This window comes from Chiloscyllium plagiosum, unplaced genomic scaffold (genome assembly GCF_037043375.1).
Source record: "Chiloscyllium plagiosum isolate Xiang-an unplaced genomic scaffold, Cpla_swu_hap1 HiC_scaffold_7, whole genome shotgun sequence".
Classification (NCBI taxonomy): Eukaryota; Metazoa; Chordata; class Chondrichthyes; order Orectolobiformes; family Hemiscylliidae; genus Chiloscyllium; species Chiloscyllium plagiosum.
The window spans coordinates 3732782-3755095 of record NW_028270145.1 but is presented as its reverse complement, the minus strand read 5'-3'; the positions used below and the strand labels follow the sequence as shown (position 1 = coordinate 3755095).

At 40.8% G+C, this 22314-nt stretch overlaps 1 protein-coding gene across 3 annotated transcripts in view; it reads right to left on the bottom strand.

Moving 5' to 3' along the window:
- The window catches only part of myo1b (myosin IB), a 275282-nt gene that overhangs the window by 31217 nt on the left and 221751 nt on the right, over positions 1-22314 (bottom strand). The window contains exons 21-24 of one of the 3 annotated variants that reach the window (XM_043692880.2): positions 18999-19067; positions 15493-15579; positions 15133-15219; positions 1358-1444 (exon numbers count right to left, since the gene is read on the bottom strand). In XM_043692880.2, coding sequence (XP_043548815.2) covers positions 1358-1444; positions 15133-15219; positions 15493-15579; positions 18999-19067 — 330 coding nt within the window. The remainder of the gene's footprint in view (positions 1-1357; positions 1445-15132; positions 15220-15492; positions 15580-18998; positions 19068-22314) is intronic. The other 2 variants (XM_043692882.2, XM_043692884.2) reach the window with 2 other exon arrangements.

The following is a 22314-nucleotide window of genomic DNA, read 5'->3' as shown; positions in this document are numbered from 1 at the left end:
TAGACTCTGCTTAGGGTTAGCCAGGAAGCCTTCATCATCTGCCCAGCCATGCAAGCTTCAAACAAGACTTTGTGCAAGTAAATACAAATTTAAACCAAACCTTGTCCTGTGCTCGTTTCACAATTAAATGTTATAAAGCCTATTAGTCCCTCAGCTTTATTCATATTTTAAAAATTATGTTACTTTTCAACAAGTTAATTCCCTTTTAGGAGCTTGTTCTTTTGTATTCCAGTGGATTGTGTGATTGTGAAACTTTATCAGTTCACTGTAAGCAAGCAATTTATGATTTATCACCTGTTTTTATACACAAAACTGCATATACTGTAGATTGAGACTACATCCACAATACCCTCAACCATTACTTTTATGGATGCTTTCAATAAATGAAGCTCAAATTCTGGAGAGTTAAAAAAAACCATCAATACAATCAATCTGGTGTCCAACCTTCCTGTGAATTGTTCCTCTTCCCAATGATGGATCTAATGCCCACCCAATGTCTCACTGAAGAATCACTCAACAATTCTTCAACACACTGACAAACAAAGCAAAGTGACTTTGATCGGAGCTGTGACTCTCACACTCTGGTTTGATTGGTCACACAACCGGAACAGTGAGGACATGATTCCACTCATTGGATTTTAACTTTCTTGTTTGAGTGGCTCATGTTACTTCCAAATGCCCTGGCTTGCCCTTTGGTTTTACTGGACAGCAAGGAAACAAGGCGGCTCACACCAAATCAGCTTGGCCAGCATCTAAATTCGTTTCTGGGTCATATTGTGCACTAATTCAACTGATTTTAAAAATTAACCGTACAAGGAAAGCTTAAACACATACACATCACTTTAAGTCTCATCCAATGTTTAAAAGCTTGTCACAGAGCCTTTCAAATCTAGCACTGGCAATTGTGTTGTAAATATTTACAAAGACTATTACTTCTAGTTCTAGTATTCCAAAAGTCACCAAAAACAAAGTGGCAGCGCTCTTTATTTTGAGCACAAAAACACCTTGTGCCAATATCATAACATATCTATACACCAAATTCTCTCATGTTTCCTAGACAATAAGCACATGGAGACTGTTTAGTTTTATTAATGATTGTTAAATTTCTGATCTCTATAAGTGACATGTATAAATCACTGGTGAACTCCTATTAAATGCAGCAAAAGTCTCCCAAATAAAACTTGTTTCAATTAAAAGTGCGGACAAAACAATGTCAATATTTTTATTTATTAATTTTTTTTGTTAATGGATATTCAGTGGAAGTGGTCTAAAGGTTAGTATAGTAATGCAGCAGAGTTAGTAGTTAATGTCGTTTCCATTTGGGGGAATTGTAGAGGAAGGTGGAGCGGGAAAGTACCTTCAGTCCAAGCCAGTAAGCCCAAATGACAGCAACCGCATGTTTACGCCTGGCTTCTTCCTTCAGGCGTTTCAATTCTCTCCGCGCCTAAAAGGTCGCACATAATGAGTGAAGAGACAGATCGGTAGACATGAGACAGAGACACAGGTAAACAGAGAAGCAAATTCCCCAAAGGCATTGAAAGAATGCGTATCAAAATTGGAAAGCAGTCCATACAATCAGATACTTTTTAAAATTATATCACATCTTTCTAAGCAGCAAACAAACCATTAAGACATTTCAGGAAACCTACAGTATGTCACCTAAATTTTTAGTGTCTTGCTGTACAGTAATAACTGTTTTTTGGTTAGAAATAATTACGCTTTAGACTCCAAATGCTGGAGTTTCATCAAGTGTACTTTATACAGTTCTCCATATAGCTGGTGAACTAATACTTTACCTTGGATGAACATGACCATAACAACTAGTTCCAAGCAGTTTATAAGTAACAATTTGACATCCTCTTTTCCTTAAAGGAAATGATCAATACAACTGTTCTAATCATCTAATTCTAATCATTCTAATCATATTTCTTTCTAGAGTTGACTAACCAAAACTTTTATAAATAAACAGAACAATTTAAGCATTCTTTCGAGTTTGATTTCTTATCTAAAAATATTATTCACAATATCGCAAAGGTAGTTGGCAGCTTGTCGATTTGACGTTCATTCCTCTTTGGGAGTTGACAAACTGCACAGATGAGATTGTATGTTGCTCCAAATGTTGTGGGAGTCTTGTCTGGTGTTTATAAAGGTTGCGTCATTTGCTAGTAATGTTGTTGATGGTTTATTACTTGTTCATAATGTTGCTGATGAGGAGTCTTGAATTGGCACTTCATCTTTTTTGCTGTCCGAGCTCAGTTGGAGTTTGAATACGAACTCTATACCTTCTCATTTACTCACTGGCTTCAAATTCAATGATGAATGACCTTGGAGTCTCAGCTTCCAGGTCATTGTTAAATCCTGTACATTGGCAGTTTGACCTTGAGTTTAGGCTTGAAATTAGCATGCTTGAACTGTTGACCTACTTCTGTTTGCTCATTAGTGAGTTGTTGTCTTACTTCTCAGCCACTCAGAGGCAGTATCATGTTTGGCAATATCGCCGTATACTTTCCACTATTTTAAAGCTCTTCAGTTGATTTCACGTTAGCTTCAAAAGTATGGTTCAATTTGAGCCAATAAAGCAAGGTTTAGATTTTCTTTTGTCTCTCAAAAGCCTAAGGGTTCACTAAACCTTCTAGGTGGATCTCTCTCTAAAACCCATGCCCTTGGTAATCTGGTGATGTGTTGATAATATCGAATCCAAATTGTTCAGCAAACAAACTCTCAGGTCGCTAGTTGGGTTCCATTGTCAAATATTCTTCGCTCAGGAATCTCTTGCTCAACAGACAGAACTACTGCTGATGTTGTTGTCATAGTTCTCAAACTTATCATCCTTCAAATAAACAACTTTTTGAATGGCCGTCTATGTCTATGAGATGCCATTTTTTGATTTCTGTATGAACATATCAGCTCTCTAAGTATGTCATGGTTTGGGTGGGAACAACATTATCTCTTTCTGCTGGGTGTTTGTTCTGGTGTACATAACATATGGATACTTTTCTATCAATGTTACTATAGGTGCCTCAAAATAACCAGTTGATCTGGCACTGAGTTTACATTTTTCCACTCCCATGTGACTTTCATGTGCCTTCTGGAGAAGTTCTCTCCTTATTGTTTAGTGTAAGCTTATTTTGGATCTGGCTAGTGGGACACCACTTTCCACTGAGGCATTCTCGGACAGACCAATGCTGCCATATTGATTGGTGTACCTTCTCAGGCCATTCGGAGTGCACTGTCTGAGAGGACATCAGCAGTTCTTCATGTTCACGGATTTCATTTCTAATTTACCTCTGTTTTGGTAATATGTTCACCAGCTGATTATCTCTATAGCTAGAACTTTTATCATCTATTTCTCCTGTGTTAAAATAGCGCATTTCACTCCCTGACTTGTATTTCAAAGTGCAACAGTAACTGAAGTCTCAAGAGTATTGTGCAGCATCACTGTTGCTTTATGAACATTTCCTGTGGATGTGTCCAGTGGGTAATCATCACTGGAATTTCTCTCAAACAGATATTCGGAATTTCTCACATCCATGCATAACTTCCAAAACCTCCCAATATTTCAATGTCTGATCAATTTGCAGAGTGACCGTTTTCTTTCTGTTCTAGTATAATAGACTTGTCTCCTTATACATTACCGCTTAAACTAGTCAAAATTCAACTCGCGATTCTGACCACTGGTTCTCAATATCATCTTTCATCAGCTTTTTTTAGGATTGTCATGTATGAAAGAACTCATGTCCTGGATCAAGCCAAGGAAATTTCTCAATTTTTTTCCCTTTCTTTGCAGCTTCTATTTCAGAGATGGTTGTAATTTGCTGAGGACCTAGCTCAACTCTATCGGGTATATAGTCTATTCCAAATAGATGGTGGTCTGCCACTTTCACAATGCCCTTGTTTGTGTACGCAGCTTGATCCCTGCTTTCCTGGTTTGCTGCAATGGCTTTGATGGTGGTCATGATTTTTTTCCTACCTTAAATCTAGATGCTCATATCAGCAGCTATGCCACCTGCTCCTTTGTGCCCTACATGCGTCTCAACTACTTTCTGATGGATCACTTCTTGGCTCAGTTGAAGGCCAAGAGTTAGGCACTGGAATGTTGTCAACAGCAAAGATTCCTTCTCAAGTTTCAGGAACCATTCCTGGCATCAAACTTGTTGGAACATTTTGCTCTAGCTGGTGCTGTTGTTATCTCTTTCAGTATTTCAAATCAGGTCAGAGCTCCTCCTTGATTTGCTAAGATTTTTGGGATCCAGGCAAATTCCTAGCAATTTCCCTTCTCTCAGCAGAAGGGAATTGACATAGTCTGAAGGTTGTAACTCAGGTGATCCTTTTTATGTCTTTTAGCCATCTCTGCGACTCCCTTTTACTGGTTCTTTATGTGGAGGATGAATCATTAGTTTCATCACTGGATAGAGACTGACGTGATAGTCAATTTCTTCAAAGATTTCACTCAGGGCCCAATAGTAGAATCTTGGGCAATCAAGGTGGGGGGGGGGGGGGGGGAGAAAAACAGAGCTGGACTTGGGTCAGGGGCTGATCGCTCAGGCCACGTGCAGCACCAAAGCTGTGATTTCTCTCCTTGCCCCTGTATCCAACCACCTCATCAAAACTCTATGGGTACATTTGTACCAAACATTCATTACTTCTGATTACTGCACACCTTTGAAGGGATATACTACATTCAAACTCTCAGAGTCACCTCCTATGTCTCAGGGTTTACTGAGATCTGCTACAGCTCTTTACAAATACCCAACCCCAGGAGAGCAGGATGATCAGTTTTACTGCTAAAGTATCAATTCTTGGCTATACCAGTACCATAACATTTTTCTTAGGGAATCATTTTCCTTCAAATTTTTCAGGGAATATCATCGGACGTTGTCTGAGTGGGATAATCTTACTCAATGCCCTATTATCAAGCTTCAGCATAATTGTTATAAAATGGGCTTACTTCCTACCTTCTTCCTGATCTTGACAGTGGTGTGAATTTATTTTCTCTGTGAACTGTCGAATTTAGACATTGAATGCAGCTGTGTGGTTCCTATGTCTAATGTGTTGTCAGTCATGTATGACTTCTTTTACTTGGCATTTACCTTGTTTCTCATCTTCTGTTTCCTGCACCTTTTTTCCCTCCCAAACCAAGCGATTGTGTTTTTCGAGCACGCTGCAGGTTGATTCACATACGGAACATTTCCATCTATCCATGAACTCATGGGGTCATCCTTATCCCTCACACATCTTTCTCTGTGTCTAGCGCACATTCTGTTATTGCTGTTTCACTGCAACGCCCCTGCTGTTGTTCACCTGACTTAACTGAAGGCTAGTCATTTGGTTATTCAGTATCTTCATCTGTCTACTTGGGCTTTCATGTGCTCTAGGCAGTAGATGCTTTACTGTTAACTTGTCCCTCCAATGAATTCTTTTTGTTCTGCAGCGATCATAGTGCTCCAACTGAACTAATCCAGCAGTCTTTCATCCGTATGCTTGAATTTACATTTCCTGGCTGCATTTTTCTGTCTTGTTTTGAGATCGTCAACAGTATCACCTGCTTCAGGCTTGGAAAGCCCTTTCAATAGATCCAATGATATGCTTTCAACTAAAGGTGCACAATACTCTTATTTCATCACAAATGTCAACAACATTACAATACATCACACTCTGCAGAAACTATTTCTTAATCACCAAGGGAACCTAATTCTATAAATCAATTACACCTCAGTAACTAGACTTACAGTTTATGAGCATATTTCAGTGTAATCTGCTGGAAATCCACAGCATGTAAATAGATGTTACCATGTTTAAAATGGCAGACATCTGAGGAAAAATAACTTTGAAGAGTCTTTTATTATCTCTTTTTCACATGGTATCAGCATCATTGGTTATACCAGCATCTATTACCCACCCCTAAATGTTCGAGAAAGTGGTGGTAAATTGCCTTGAACTAGAGCAGGCCATGGTGATTAGACTACACTCAAAGGTGCTATTCTGAAGTGAATTCTAGGATCTTGACTCAGTGATCATGAAGGAATGGAGAAATTGTTCCAAGTCAGGATGGTAAATGACTTGAAGGGAACTCTTGGCTGATGGTGCTCCAGTAAATTTGCTGCCCTTATGACCTCTTACTACACAGAGAATGTATTTGTATGGTGCCATTAAAGGAGCCTGGGTGAGTTGTAGCAGTGCATCTTGTAGATAACACACACTGCTGTCACATTTTGAGGAAGTGTATGTTAAAGGTGACAAATGAGTTGCTAATCAAATAGGCTGCCTTAATTCTAGATTCCTGATGAAGGGCTCTTGCCTGAATAGGCAGGGTGGGCAGATGGAGTTCAAGGATATTTTCCACTCTTGTTGCCAGACATAAAATGTGCTCTCTTTTTGCCCAAAATATATTTCACACCTTGTGTATGGCTACGCTTTTGTAAATATTCGCAAAAGTGAGACTTCGAATTCTCTATATATGTGCTGTCATACTGATGGAGGTTTAATTTATTCAGGTACACAGTTAACTGTTAAGTTTCCTATTGAGACAAGCCTATTAGTTAAAATATTTGCATGCAGGAGGACCTTGAATGAAGTAACACTAATTGCAATTCTCAGTGACAAACCTTTCCTAGGTTTATTAATGAGCAAGACTGATTGATCGATGATCACCGGTATTCTGACAAACTGTGGACCTGCTTGTTTCAGGTTTGGATAATCATATCCTGAAGAGGATTGGCTTTGTTCTGAATGATCATTGATTGATTTAAGGAGGATATCAAGGCCTTAGAAAAGCAGCAAAAGTGATTTACTAGAATGGTGAAAGGATGAGGGACTTCAGTTATTAGCAAGCCTCCTCTCAGAGTAAAAAAATTCTGGGACTGTTTGTTGTGGAACTGAGAAGGTTAAGTCATAATCTCTGCTGAGTTGATCAGGAGGATATATTACGGGCTAACCTCCAGGACCAGGGATAAATAGGAGGTCCACTCATTGGGGCTGTGAGAAAGATTCAAACTTAAAACAATGGTAACTCAATTGAGGGGCCAATTGTTAGTGCTTTTATTTCTTTTATATGCTAGCTTGTGTAATTTGCAATTTCATAGTCGAGTTCTAAGGATCAATCACTGGACCTGAAACGTTAACTCTGATTTCTCTCCACAGATGTTGAGCTTTTCCAGCAATTTCAGTTTTTGTTTGTCACAGTTTAAAAACTTTCCTTTCTCGATTCAAGTCATTACTTCACCTTCTTCACATGGGACAGCTTATTTGTTATTTAACATTTTTCACTTGGGCTCAGTTTTGTTAACTTCATTACACTTCCACAAGTTGTGACAATAAGTGCCCTTTAGGAACAGGAGAACAGGACTAGGTCATTCAGTTCCTCAATTTAATTCACCATTAAATTATATCATGGCTTATCTTAACACATTAACAAACTGTAAGTCAATAGCCTTTAACTACACTCCGAACAATTTGACCCAACTTCAACAAACATTTGGGGGTGGCTGGGGGAATTGTGAAACAGAGAGGGTTTTGAATATCCTTCATGTGAAGAATGTTTTTGGTATCACCTCTGCTCAGCCTCTTTCTAATTTTAAGGTTATGTTTCTATTATTTTGGACTGTCACATCATGAAATAATTTCTTGTGTATTTTAATTTAATTTAGCTAAATGTGAGGCGCTGCATTTTAGGTTAGATTAGATTACTTACAGTGTGGAAACAGGCCCTTCGGCCCAACAAGTCCACACCGACCCGCTGAAGTGCAACCCACCCATACCCCTACACTTACCCCTTACCTAACACTACGGGCAATTTAGCATGGCCAATTCACCTGACCTGCACATCTTTGGACTGTGGGAGGAAACCGGAGCACCCGGAGGAAACCCACACAGACACGGGGAGAACGTGCAAACTCCACACAGTCAGTCAGTCGCCTGAGGCGGGAATTGAACCCGGGTCTCTGGCGCTGTGAGGCAGCAGTGCTAATCACTGTGCCGCCCACAGCAAAGTAAGGCAAATCAGGGCAGAACTTATACTATTAATGGTAGAGTCCTGGGAAGTGTTGCCAAACAAAGAACTTGGAGTGCAGGTTCACAGTTCCTTGAAAGTGGAGTTGCAGGTAGACAGGGTAATGAAGGTAGTGTTTGGTACCATTGCCTTTATTGGTCAGTGCATTGAATATAGGAGTTGGGTGGTCATGTTGTGACTGTACAGGACATTGGTTAGGCCACTTTTAGAATACTGTGTTCAGTTCAGTTCTGGTCTCCCTGCTGTAGGAAAGATGTTGTTAAACGTGAAAGGGTGCAGAAAAGATTTACAAGGATTTTGCCAGGGTTGGAAGGTTTGAGCTATTGGGAAAGGCTGAATAAGCTTGGGCTGTTTTCCCTGGAGTATCAGATGCTGAGGGGTGACCGTAGAGGTTTATAATATCATGAGGGGCATGGAGAGGGTAAATAGCCAAGGTCTTTTTCGCAGAGTAGGAGAGCCCAAGACGAGACAGCCTAGGTTTAAATTGAGAGGGGGAGTATTTAAAAGGCACCTAAAAGGCAACTGCTTCACGCAGAGGGTGATGGAACAAGCTGACAGAAGATATAGTGTAAGCTGGTACACTTGCAACATTTAAAAGGCATCTGGATGGTACATGAATAGGAAGGATTGAGGGGGATATGGGCCAAATGGGACTAAATTAATTTAGGATATCATGTGGCATGGATGAGTTGGACTGGAGGGTCTGTTTCCATATTGTACAACTCCAAGATGCTAATTGAGTATATTTTAGAGGATACAGGCTGCAACTCAAAAGGACATAGATTAGGAATTTATAGACTAGTGCAAGGGGCTGTCATGTAAAGTTGGGTGTTGCCACTTTGGAATCAGTTAGTCACATCATGTTATTTCACACTGTCACCTACAGTACTTCTTGAAATTTGAAGCTAATCACCATTTTTGATATACAGAAGGTTGACAAAACAATATAAGAGGGTGAAAAACCAAAGTATGGGCCATGAATGACATCTTCAATTTATCTATATTTTACATTTCATTCAAGCCATGTGTTGATGGGATGGCAGAGTGACTCTCAAAAGAACAATCTGCGGTGATCTCGGGCACCAAGAAGTAAAATGTCAGAATGCTTTCATTTTTCCAGAGTACAATAGATAGTAATCTTTAGCTGCACGCAGTAAATTTTTCTGAATCCACTGGCATGCCAATCAAAAAACAAATGTAGCAATAAACTCCAAAACTTATTAAACACATAACTTAGTCCACAAATTCATACTGTACTTTGAGAGTCTCTAAATTAGAATATCACCCTCTCTTCTATTTAATATTTTAACAAAAATAGTAGATTTGACTATAGTTAGTATTTTGCTCAAATGGCTCAATATGGCTAACACAGTATCATATTCTGAAAGGAATTCATGTTTTTGCAATGTATGTGAATCAGCCATGGTGATGATTCAGGCAGTTAATTAACTTAGAGACATCATACAAATACTTGAAAAGTGGAATGACTATCTACACACAAGTTTTGTAATAGCAATTTTTTTTTACCATAAATTTTCCTGAAAGATCTGTAACAATTGTTACTGGCTGGTACAATCACTACTCATGACTAATAATGCGCAGAGCAATAAAACACCGAAAACTTGCACATCTTCCTCCTCAGGAGAAAGTGAGGACTGCAGATGCTGGAGACCAGAGTTGAAAAATGTGGTGCTGGAAAAACACAGCAGGCCAGGCAGTATCTGAGGAGCAGGAGAATCGACGTTTCGGGCATGAGCCCTTCTTCAGGAATGAGGCTGGTGTGCCAAGCGGGCTGAGATAAAGGGTAGGGGGAAGGAATTTGGGGGAGGGGTGCTGGGAATACGACAGGTGGAAGGAGGTGAGGGGAGGGTGATAGGCCAGAGAGGGGGTGGGGGCAGAGAGGTCAGGAAGAAGATTGCAGGTCAAGAAGGCGGTGCTGAATCCGGGGGTTGGGACTGAGATAAGGTGGAGAGAGGGGAAATGAGGAAGCTGGAGAAATCTACATTTATCCCGTGTGGTTGGAGGGTTCCTAGGCGAAAGATGAGGCGCTCTTCCTCCAGGCGTCGTTCTCAAATGGCTCAATATGGCTAACAGTATCATATTCTGAAAGGAATTCATGTTTTTGCAATGTGTGTGAATCAGCCATGGTGATACCTGGGACTTCGATGTTGTGGCTATTACGGAGACATGGCTAGAACAGGGACAGGATTGGCTGTTGCAGGTTCCGGGATTTAAATGTTTTAGTAGGTTTAGAGGTGGGGGTAAAAGAGGGGGAGGTGTGGCATTGCTTGTCAAAGATAGTATTACAGCGGTGGAAAGGACGATGGATGAGGACTTGCCATCTGAGGTAGTTTGGGCTGAGGTTAGGAATAGGAAAGGTGAGGTCACCCTGTTAGGAGTCTTTTACAGGCCTCCTAATAGTCCTAGAATTTTTGAAGAAAGGATAGGGAAGGTGATTCAGGAGATGAGTGACAGTAATAGGGTGGTTGTTATGGGGGACTTTAACTTTCCTGATATTGATTGGGAAAGCTATAGCTCAAGTTCGTTAGATGGGTCAGTGTTTGTTCAATGTGTGCAGGAGAGTTTCCTGACACAATATGTAGACAGGCCAACAAGAGGTGAGGCCATACTGGATTTGGTTCTGGGTAACGAACCAGGCCAGGTGTTAGAATTAGAGGTAGGTGAGCACTTTGGGGATAGTGACCATAATTCGGTGATTTTTACACTTGTGATGGAGAGGGATAAGTGTGTACTACAGGGCAAGAATTATAGCTGGGGTAAGGGAAATTATGATGCGGTGAGGCATGACTTAGGATGTGTGGCTTGGAAAAGTAGACTCCAAGGCAAGAGTGTAAATGATATGTGGAACTTGTTCAAGGGGCAACTATTGAGTGTCCTTGATAATTATGTACCTGTCAGGCAGGTAGGAAAGGGTCGTGCGAGGGAGCCGTGGTTTAATAAGGAATTGGAATCCCTTGTTAAATGGAAGAGGGCGGCCTATCTCAAGATGAGACGTGAAGGTTCAATTGGGGCGATTGAGAGTTATAGGGTAGCCAGGAAGGACCTGAAGAGAGAGCTAAAAGCAGCAAGGAGGGGACATGAAAGGTCCTTAGTAGATAGGATTAGGGAAAACCCTAAGGCTTTCTATAGGTATGTTAGGAATAAAAGAATGACTAGGGTAGGAATAGGTCCAGTCAAGGATAGTAGGGGGAAGTTGCGTGTGGAGGCGGAAGAGATTGGGGAGACAATGAATGAATACTTTTCTTCAGTATTCACTCAGGAACAGGGCATTGTTGTCGATGAGAATACTGAGGCACAAATAAGTAGAATGGATGGCTTTGAGGTATGTAGAGAAGAGGTGTTGGAAATCCTGGAAAAGGTGAAAATAGATAAGTCCCCTGGGCCTGATGGCATTTATCCTAGGATTCTCTGGGAAGCAAGGGAGGAGATTGCAGAGCCATTGGCCTTGATTTTTATGTCCTCTTTGTCTACAGGAGTAGTCCCAGAAGACTGGAGGATAGCAAATGTGGTTCCCTTGTTCAAAAAGGGGAGTAGGGATAGCCCTAGTAACTATAGGCCGGTGAGTCTCACTTCTGTTGTGGGCAAAGTCTTAGAGAGAATTGTAAGGGATAGGATTTATGCACATCTAGATAGGAATAATGTGATCAAGGATAGTCAGCATGGTTTTGTGAAGGGCAAGTCGTGCCTCACAAACCTTATTGAATTCTTTGAAAAGGTGACGAAGGAGGTTGATGAGGGGAAAGCGGTAGATGTGGTATATATGGATTTTAGTAAGGCGTTTGATAAGGTTCCCCATGGTAGGCTACTGCAGAAAATACGGAGATATGGCATTGAGGGTGAGTTGGAGGTTTGGATTAGGAATTGGCTGGATGGAAGAAGACAGAGGGTAGTAGTTGATGGCAAAGTTTCTTCATGGAGTGCCGTCACTAGCGGTGTTCCGCAAGGATCTGTTTTGGGACCATTGCTGTTTGTCATTTTTATAAATGACCTGGAAGAGGGGTTAGAAGGTTGGGTGAGCAAGTTTGCGGATGACACGAAAGTCGGAGGAGTTGTTGACAGTGAGGAAGCATGTGGCAGGTTACAGCAGGATATAGAGAAGCTGCAGAGCTGGGCAGAAAGGTGGCAGATGGAATTCAATGTAGCTAAGTGCGAGGTGATTCACTTTGGGAAGAATAACAAAAAGATGGGGTACTGGGCTAATGGTCGGATACTTGGTAGTGTGGATGAGCAGAGGGATCTTGGTGTCCATGTACACAGATCTCTGAAAGTTGCCACCCAGGTAAATAGTGCGGTGAGGAAGGCATATGGCGTACTGGCTTTTATTGGTAGAGGAATTGAGTTCCGGAGTCCTGAGGTCATGATGCAGTTGTATAAGACTCTGGTACGGCCGCATCTGGAATATTGTGTGCAGTTTTGGTCGCCATACTATAGGAAGGATGTGGAGGCATTGGAACGGGTGCAGAGGAGGTTTACCAGGATGTTGCCTGGTATGGAAGGAAAATCGTATGAGGAAAGACTGAGGCACTTGGGGCTGTTTTCACTAGAGAAAAGAAGGTTTAGGGGTGACTTGATTGAGGTGTACAAGATGATTAGGGGGTTAGATAGGGTCGACAGTATGAACCTTTTCCCGCGTATCGAGTCGGGTATTACAAGGGGGCATAGCTTTAAATTAAGGGGGGGTAGATATAGGACTGATGTTAGGGGTAGGTTCTTCACTCAGCGAGTCGTTAGTTCATGGAATGCCCTGCCAGTAACAGTGGTGGACTCTCCCTCTTTATGGGCATTTAAGAGGGCATTGGATAGGTATATGGAGGATAGTGGGTTAGTGTAGTTTAGGTGGGCTTGGATCGGCGCAACATCGAGGGCCCAAGGGCCTGTACTGCGCTGTATTCTTCTATGTTCTATGTTCTATGATTCAGGCAGTTAATTGACTTAGAGATGTGTAGATGTTCATTCCACTTTTCAAGTATCGTCAGACTCTGACCACACGACGCCTGGAGGAAGAGCGCCTCATCTTCCGCCTAGGAACCCTCCAACCACACGGGATGAATGTAGATTTCTCCAGCTTTCTCATTTCCCCTCCCCCCACCTTATCTCAGTCCCAACCCCCGGATTCAGCACCACCTTCTTGACCTGCAAATCTTCTTCCCGACCTCTCCGCCCCCACCCCCTCTCCGGCCTATCACCCTCACCTCCTTCCATCTACCATATTCCCAGCGCCCCTCCCCCAATTTCCCTCCCCCCTACCCTTTATCTCAGCCCGCTTGGCACACCAGCCTCATTCCTGAAGAAGGGCTTATGCCCGAAACGTCGATTCTCCTGCTCTTCGGATGCGGCCTGGCCTGCTGTTTTTTTCCAGCACCACATTTTTCAACATCTTCCTCCCAACCCAGTTATCAATGTCCAGAGAATTAAATCTGTTTCCCATTAATTCAGTCATTACAAATCACCAGCAATACTTCCTGGGATTCCTGCAGTTTCTCAAAAATTTTGATTGGAGTCATGGATACATCAACATATCTGTTTCACTTCATTTCTAGATTTACGTTTACCAGTCTAGGTTTTCTACTGTGAATAAGCTTTCTCACTCTGGGATTTGCAGGACATTGAGGATGTAGTATTTAAAAAGGGAGAGTTTTAAAATGGAAAATTGTATATTTAAAATAGGGATACCTTATTTACTCGACTCTTCCTTCTTAATTTACAAGAAACTCTTCAATTTCACCTAACCCCACAACATTTGAAAGCATATTTCAAACTATCGAACATTAATCACTTTAATCATAGTCAATGTCTTGTGCATAGTGCATAGGGAGGCTACTTTTTCAAATGGATTGTAGCAGAATGCTAATGAACTAGTAATTGAAAGGTCCAGGCTAATGTTCAAGAGACAAGTTGAAACCCCAAGATGTCACTTAGTGCAATCTAAACTCAATTAATCAACCTGGAATGTAAAAGTGATTCTCAGTAATGGGTCTTGTTTAAACCCATCTGGTTCACTAATGTCGTGTAAGGAAGGAAATCTACCATCCTCACCTCATCTGGCTTACATGCGACTTCAGACCCACAGCAACATGGCAGGCTCTTAACTGTCTCCTGAAACAGCTTAGCAAGCTATTTGATGCAAGTGCATTAAAGGATGGGCAACAAATGATGGCTTTGCCAAGGGATGCCCATAACCCATGAAAAACTGAAGAAAAAAATTGGCTGACCTCACTCAATAGCTTTGAATGAGCGTTTCAGATGGTGAAGAGTGCATCCATCTCTGAATGCTAATATTAACAGTGAGAACAGGTTTTGCATACAGTGCAACATTTTAAAAAATGAAGCATTCAAATAATGCCTTTTTCTTCAATAAACAGTAGAATTTTCTTCATGTTTATTTTTACAGTAATATTGTCTTACGATTCCAATTTTTGGAGAGGAGATAGAAGAGAACACTGAAGTGGTTCAATTTTCCTGGCAAGTTGCAATGCCCATCCACCTATCACCCACAATGCTCTGTGACCTCAGAGTCAGGTCAAGGTTAACTCACTTTCCACTCCTTTATTGTTATGGAGGAAGAACTCAGTCACATTTTTGCTCCAACTGGGTTTTTCTCTGTGGCAGAGTGCATTGACATGCCAATTTGCATCAGCACTAAGACTGACCTTTGGGACAAATTAACATGATGATGTTTGTAGACTTGCAGTAAATAACTATAATTTTCTCAGTGTTTTTCACAACCTGTTCAGCAATTCTTTGTGAACCAAAGTATGACCTGGCTATGTAATGTACATAATTATGTGAATCATAAAGCAAATCAAACATTGCAGTCTTACAATCAGCAAGGCATCATACCTTGCCATAACACTGATAGTTAGTAAGTAGTAGTTCCACTTCATTTGAAAACATGCAGTTTTCGGGTTAACATGCCACATGCTGCTCTGTTCAATTGCATGCAGCAAATTAATGCATTTACAATCTAACTATTCTGAACAGAAGTACTGCTGCTTTCATCATGCCTCTATATGGATTTTGAATGTGCTAGTTGTTAAAGAGTTTGGGAGAAAGAAGCGGGAACTATGAGAGTTGCTGAGATGAGCATTGGGATTATGAAATACCTCGTATCCAAGCCAGTAAGCCCAAATAACAGCAATAGCATGTTTATGCATAGCCGCCTCCTTCAGTCGCCTCACTTCCATTCTGGCCTGTGTTTGTGTTTTCCGTTTATCCCCGCAGAATAATTATTACGAAGGAAGATGGTAGCAGGGGAAGAAATGGAAGCAGTATAAGAGAAATTAGCAAAAGCCAAGAGAAAACATTTTGTTTTTAAATAACAGAATTGAACAACGTGTGGTAGAGAGAAATTCCTCCAGCAAGAGATGAAACCATTGAATGTTGCTTCCATGTTAAATGTTTGGAAAATAAAATTGGTTTTAATACAAATATAAACCGGCAATGAAATCAAAAACCCTTCATACCTGAAAACCACGCCAATAAGCAGCAATTGTTGTAGCTGACTCCTCGCAACGTTTCTGATGTTTCAGTTCTCGCAAAAGCTTCCTGGCCTGTGAAGTGGTTGGTGGGGAAAATGAAAGAATAAAATAAAATAATTTCCCTTAGAAAAGATCCCTCCCTTCCCTTGGATGCTCATCATTACTACAAGGCTAGTCTGGTGGGAGAAAGTGAGGACTGTAGATGCTGGGTGACCAGAGTAGAATGTGAGGCACTGGAAAAGCACAGCGGGTCAGGCAGCATCCAAACAGCAGGTGAATCAACGTTTCAGGCATAAGCCCGAAACGTCGATTCACCTGCTCCTCGGTTGCTGCCTGACCTGCTATGCTTTTCCAGCACCACACTCTCGAAGGCTAATCTGTTGTCCCAGTAAGCCTCAGTAGCAGGATTTGCAGCTTTCTTGCAGCCAGGTCTATGTTATCTGTCTGTTTAGCTACAAGCATCTCTAACTGAATACTTTACTTCAAAGGCAAGCTCAGTTTCCTCTGTTGCAGAATATTTCAATTGAAGTAAACTCTTAGATAAAGTTGGACTCAAAATGTGTTCCTCACAATGAAAACTTAGTGCTCTGCCCACCCTAAAAGAAACAAAGAAGTCTGTCTCATTTACTTGACAATTTATACAAAAAGACTGTCTTAATGGAAATAGCCAATTTGAATGAAATGTTCTTGAGCGACAGGGATACACTTTCACCTTTAGTATCACTGGTACAGATGCTTGTGCATCAGGATTACATGTTAGTAATTCATGGCACAAAACCATTGTGTTACATACATCATACAGACAAATCAACAGTCACAATTATAAATAATGCAGAATATCTGAACATTATGGAGTTCAACCTGGATAAATGCGAGGTGATGCATTTTGGAAGGTCAAATTTGAAAACTGAGTACAGGATTAAGGATAGGATTCTTGGCAGTGTGGAGGAACAGAGGGATCTTGGTGTGCAGGTACATTGATCCCTTAAAATGGCCACCCAAGTGGACAGGGTTGTTAAGAAAGCATATGGTGTTTTGGCTTTCATTAACAGGGGGATTGAGTTTAAGAGTCATGAGATCTTGTTGCAGCTCTATAAAACTTTGGTTAGACCACACTTGGAATACTGCGTCCAGTTCTGGTCGCCCTATTATAGGAAAGATGTGGATGCTTTGGAGAGGGTTCAGAGGAGGTTTACCAGGATGCTGCCTGGACTGGAGGGCTTATCTTATGAAGAGATGTTGACTGAGCTTGGACTTTTTTCATTGGAGAAAAGGAGGAGGAGAGGGGGCCTAATTGAGGTATACAAGATAATGAGAGGCATAGATAGAGTCGATAACCAGAGACTATTTCCCAGGGTAGAAATGGCTAACACGATGGGTCATAGTTTTAAGCTGGTTGGAGGAAAGTATAGAGGAGATGTCAGAGGTGGGTTCTTTACACAGAGTTGTGAGAGCATGGAATATATTGCCAGCAGTTGTGGAAGCAAGGTCATTGGGGACATTTAAGAGACTGCTGGACATGCATATGGTCACAGAAGTTTGAGGGTGCATACATGAAGATCAATGGTTGGCACAACATTGTGGGCTGAAGGGCCTGTTCTGTGCTGTACTGTTCTATGTTCTATGTATTACAACACATTTTGAAATAACAACATTGAGGAGCTCATTTTACTAAGATATGGAGCATATACTCAGACAACATACTTAGCACATTGAAGAGAAAGAAGAATTTATCAGAACATGAAAGAAGTGGATTAACTATAGCTGATGCTAGTTTCTAGTTAATACCCCATTGACCAAAGGGTATAATGGTTTGCTAGTGCTGAGCTCCTCACAACTGTACAGCTAGAGACTGAAAAGTATGCAAAGTCAGTACTAAGTGGCCCAACAAACCTGTATCAAATAATGTATTCTGGTATCAATCACAACACAAAACTCTAGCCGTTTACAGCATCATATAACTTACACAAATTGTACAGTATAGTATAGGCTGTGGTCATTTGGCCCATTATGTTTTTGCCAGTTGGATCAAAGAACTATTGAACTGAATTTGGTCTAAGTTACAGGGTTAGTCCAGTGATGGGACAACTGATGTTAAGCCCATATCAGACATGAGACGTTAAGTGTCAGGCCGCTCACAGATTAAGACCCCAGTAGGTTAAAAATCCCACCCCTGAGAGCACTTAACCAATCACAGGCTGCCAACCTTACATTACAGTAGCACAACTGGCAGTGGTGGGTAATGCCATTAACTCACTGAATCACAGAACTGAGTGATGCAGAATGAAGCTATTTGGCCCATCATGTCTGCATTGGTTTTCTGAGCATTTTAACTTAATGCTAATCTCCTACTTTTTGCTCATAATCCTGCAGATTGCTTCTACTTGCCTGTAATTCAGTGAAGTCTTCGTCAGGGATAATCACTGGATCCTTGGAGACAGACAAGTCGGGGTGGAGGGAGTAGGGGAATGCTGCCACTTTGGGGGTGGTGGGAACAGAGGTCTTCAAAGCAGCTTTCAGCAGGCAGTCTTTTAATCAAGCACTACCTCCTTCTGGAAGAGGAAATCCCCAGGAGACCACAGACCAACTTAAAAGGGGCTGCTGGCCACAGGAGATCACAGTGAGCTTGGAAGAATCCCTCAGCCACTCCTGAATTGGGCTCAGGGATAGGGACATTTAAGGGGCTCAATAATCAATCCAACTACGTGGGCATTTTGTGTAAGTCCATTCTAATAGGACACACTTTCCCATCAGTGGGAATGTGTAGAACAGCCTCTCTTGCAATTATGAAGGCCTCATCATCCACTTAGTCCCCTCCAGTGGGCTCCATTAAATTCCAGCCACTCAATCAGATCCAGTCCCCTGTCCTTCAGTCATAGGTCTGCACTTCTCCCTTCAAGTTATAGTCCAATTTCCTTTGGAAAGTTACTGCTGAATCTGCTTTCAAGCAGGATGCTCCAGATCATGATACAACAGGCCCTATTTTACCCTCAATTCCTTCTAATTCCTGGGCAGTCGTCTTAAATCTGTGTCCTCTGATCACCGAACTGCCTTTCAATGCAATCAATCAGTTTTCTCCCATCTAATCTCATAAACTCTTCAAGTTTGAACATAAAGAACATGCTGAGGCCAACACCAGCAAAATATGATGATTATGGTCACATCCAAATAACAGCGGCAAAATGATGTCTGCTTTTCAAAATTAAGATTTCTTCACAATATATCTACATAAGTGCAAATAAAAATTCCATCAGATTGGCATAAATGTGTCTCAACTAATTGAGCCTTGGGAGATTTTTCTTTTTAAACTGTCTCCACTTTGGTTGAATCTTTGTCAGGATGCAAATCAGAGCAAGCAATCAAATGGATCAACTACCTTTCCTAAATTCACATTCATTTTTGAACTTATTAAAAATTATTTTTGCTATAAAACTATATATAATGCAAATTTGAAGGAAAAGGTACATTTTCTTCTCTACACACTAACTCACCTTCCAGCCTCTGATATACGACTGGATAATTAATGTCACATTCTTGAGTTGTAGATATTTCTTCCGTTGCTAAGTGAAGAGATCAAGGGAAGAGAAATGTTATCATTTTCTTGAAACAATATGTACCAGAGACAGATTAATTCAATTCCCCAAACTAAACTGACCATGCATAAATAATGATCTATGTTAACATCACTCCAATAAGAGATGACCAATTGCTGCTTCATAAGGTACTAAACCATACAGCCCAGAATGACACTGCCTTTGAATTCCAGTCTGTCCTCAGCCGAGGTGCAGCGTAGAAACTACAATTGAACTCTGTGCCTCTGGGATGGAGATAGAGGGGGGAAAAATGTCCAGTCAAATTCAATACAAAAACTGTGATCACTACCAGAAATATGGATTTCACATGAGGACTGGAAATGGCTCAGCTGTGACATGAATGCTCTCTACGCTCATGACATGAATAATTGGATGAGGAAAAAAAGTAGCACCTATAAAGCCAAGACTTTGAAAAGAGTGAGGGACAAATAGAACCAGACATGGAAACGTAACAAGTTCAAACAGGAGGGGAACAGAATTTAAGTGCTTAGACCGAAGGGTCTGTTTCCATGCTGTACATCTCTAAGACTCTATGACTTATTTGTTCAATGCACTAACAGGCTAAGTAAATGGTATGAATAGGGGATGAAAGCTATTTTATTACTAATATTTGACACCTCTCCAAGTGGCTCAAAACTCTTGCACAGGAATGGCTATATTCTGGTTTTACGTTTATCTTTTTCTAACTGTCAGACTGGGTAACGGTGTCAAGTCAGTTGCTTTAATGATATTCTAATTCATCAATTACTGAGTACCATTAGAGACTTGACCCATGGCGATTTAATAGTATTCATCAGTACAGGAACTTCATACCTTAAAAGGCCTCCATTAGTGCTGGCATAGCTATTTGCAACATACAATTAAATAATAGAAAGAAGAACATCTCTAAGATCCAACAACATGATGGGACTTTGGCTATAATACACGTCATTAAAAATTCAACCCATGGAAAACAAAACTCACCACTGTGGGAGACATGTTCAGACAGGAAGAGATACATCATTTAAAACACCATGAACCACTGAAACACGTCAGTACAGTAGACAGGGAGATGCATTTAAAGTTCCAATCTCTAATCTTGCAATGTGCATTTTGTGGCATGCTAGACTGCACTTATCAAAATTCCACCTTCCCTTTACAAAACTCTTGGACTTGCAACACCAAGCAGTAAATGCAATTCACTACTGCAATGACAATAGAAAATATCAAAGAGGCACAGGTCACTCACTCTCCCCAGGAGAAAGACAGATTAACAACAGCCAGCCTGGGATTCTCAGAATTCTAGTGTGAAATCCAGTGGGCACTAAACTCCTGAAAGGGTAGCTTGTCTCGTGTAATCTAAAAGCTGCCTGATCTCAATTCTTTCAAGATCAAATTCAAGTAATATCTGTCTTGTGTAGATCCATAATTCCACAGGGGAACACAGCAGCACTACTTAAACTTTTATGAACCAGTACTTTTTACAAAGCAAGGTATTGCTGGACTGTAAACCACAGTTCCCTCAGGGAGTCCCAATACACAAACACATGCTTCTGTTGTCATGACCTTCAGTTTACAGCATTCTAATAATCTCCCTCTGTATTCTTGCCATGGGCACATGAGGTCAGAGAATGCAGACAGGTTCAGTCCTGCTAGAAACCAAAGGGAATGGTTTCCTCTATGAGCTCTGTGTTGTAACTTACATGTTATAAATTTGTTTATGACTGCATTACAGTGAGATCACAGGTGAAATCTTCACACTCTCACAATGGACATTCACAAAATCCAACAGCATCATTTATGATGTAGAGCTATAAAGCAAAGTTTGTATACTTAATGACTAAATTACCAAGTTATTAGTTCAATGAAGGATAGGTTACGTTCTTTGTCACAGTCAAATTAAATTAAAATCTTTTGATCAAAATATATAGCATTGTCATCAAGTAATCCTGAATGATAAATTACAAGCTATTTATAAATAAAAATTATGTAAATTTTTTTTCTAAAAATTAAAGTAGTGTTTGGGAAGCATTTTCCTGATTTGGGAAGTATACTGTGAAACAATTGTTCAGAATATGCTAGGAAATAGATGCTGAATAGAGGCAGTATTATTAGCATGTAAATTAGCCAGCAAACTGTAGTGAGAACGTGAGACACCATGAATTGTGAATTGCTGAATGGTTCATGTTGCTCCCACCATCAGCTTCACAGAGATGGAAGGTTGTCATCAATCTCCCTGCAAATGTGAAGATATTGCTGGATTTGTGCTGTTAAAACAAATTATAACTAGCTGCAGGAAATCTGGTCTGGTATTTAATAATGGAAGTACCCCTTTATAAGCAAGTTTTCCACACTTGGAATATTGTGTTCAGTTCTGGTCACGTCAATATAGAAAGGATATGGAAACTTGAGAGAGGGTGCAAAGGAGATTTACCAGGATGCTGCCTGGACTGGAGGGCATGTCTCATGAAAGAAGGTTGAGTGAGCTAGGGCTTTTCTCATTGGAGCGAAGGAGGACGAGAGGTAACTTGATAGAGGTGTACAAGATGATGAGAGGCATAGACTGGATAGCCAGAGACTTTTTCTCAGGACAGAATGGCTATCACAAGTGGCCATAATTTTAAGATGATTGGAGGAAGGTTTAGGGGACATGTCAGTGGTCGGTTCTTTACACAGAGAGTGGTGGGTGTGTGGAATGCACTGCCAGCAATGTCGTAGAGTCAACTACATTAGGGACATTTAAGCAACTCTTGGATAGGCACGTGGATGATGGTAAAATGAAGCATACGTAGGTTAGTTTGATCTTAAAGTAGGATAAAAGGTCGGCACAGCATCGAGGGCCGAAGGACCTGTCCTGTGCTGTGCTGTTCTATGTTTTTACATTCTTGCAATACAAGACAACCTTTCCAGCCCTAAAAGTCCTATTCTGGCCAGTAGTGAATTACTTGAAAATGTGCCTTAATTAAATTTTTTCATACTTTTCTTTGTTTCTTAATCAAATCTTTCTTTATGTCTCTTCGTTGTGCACTAAATTTGACTCTACTTCATTCTCATCACCTATTCGGTGGTTCCTGTTTCATTTTCAGGCATTAAATCACATGCTTAAGGGGATAACTATCAGTTTGGTGGTAACTGACTTTAGCTTTTTCTAATAAAAAAGGGAAATACTTTGGATACTAGAAATCTGAAACAAAAGCAGAAAATTGTGAAAAGATTCAGTTGGTTTGACAGCACC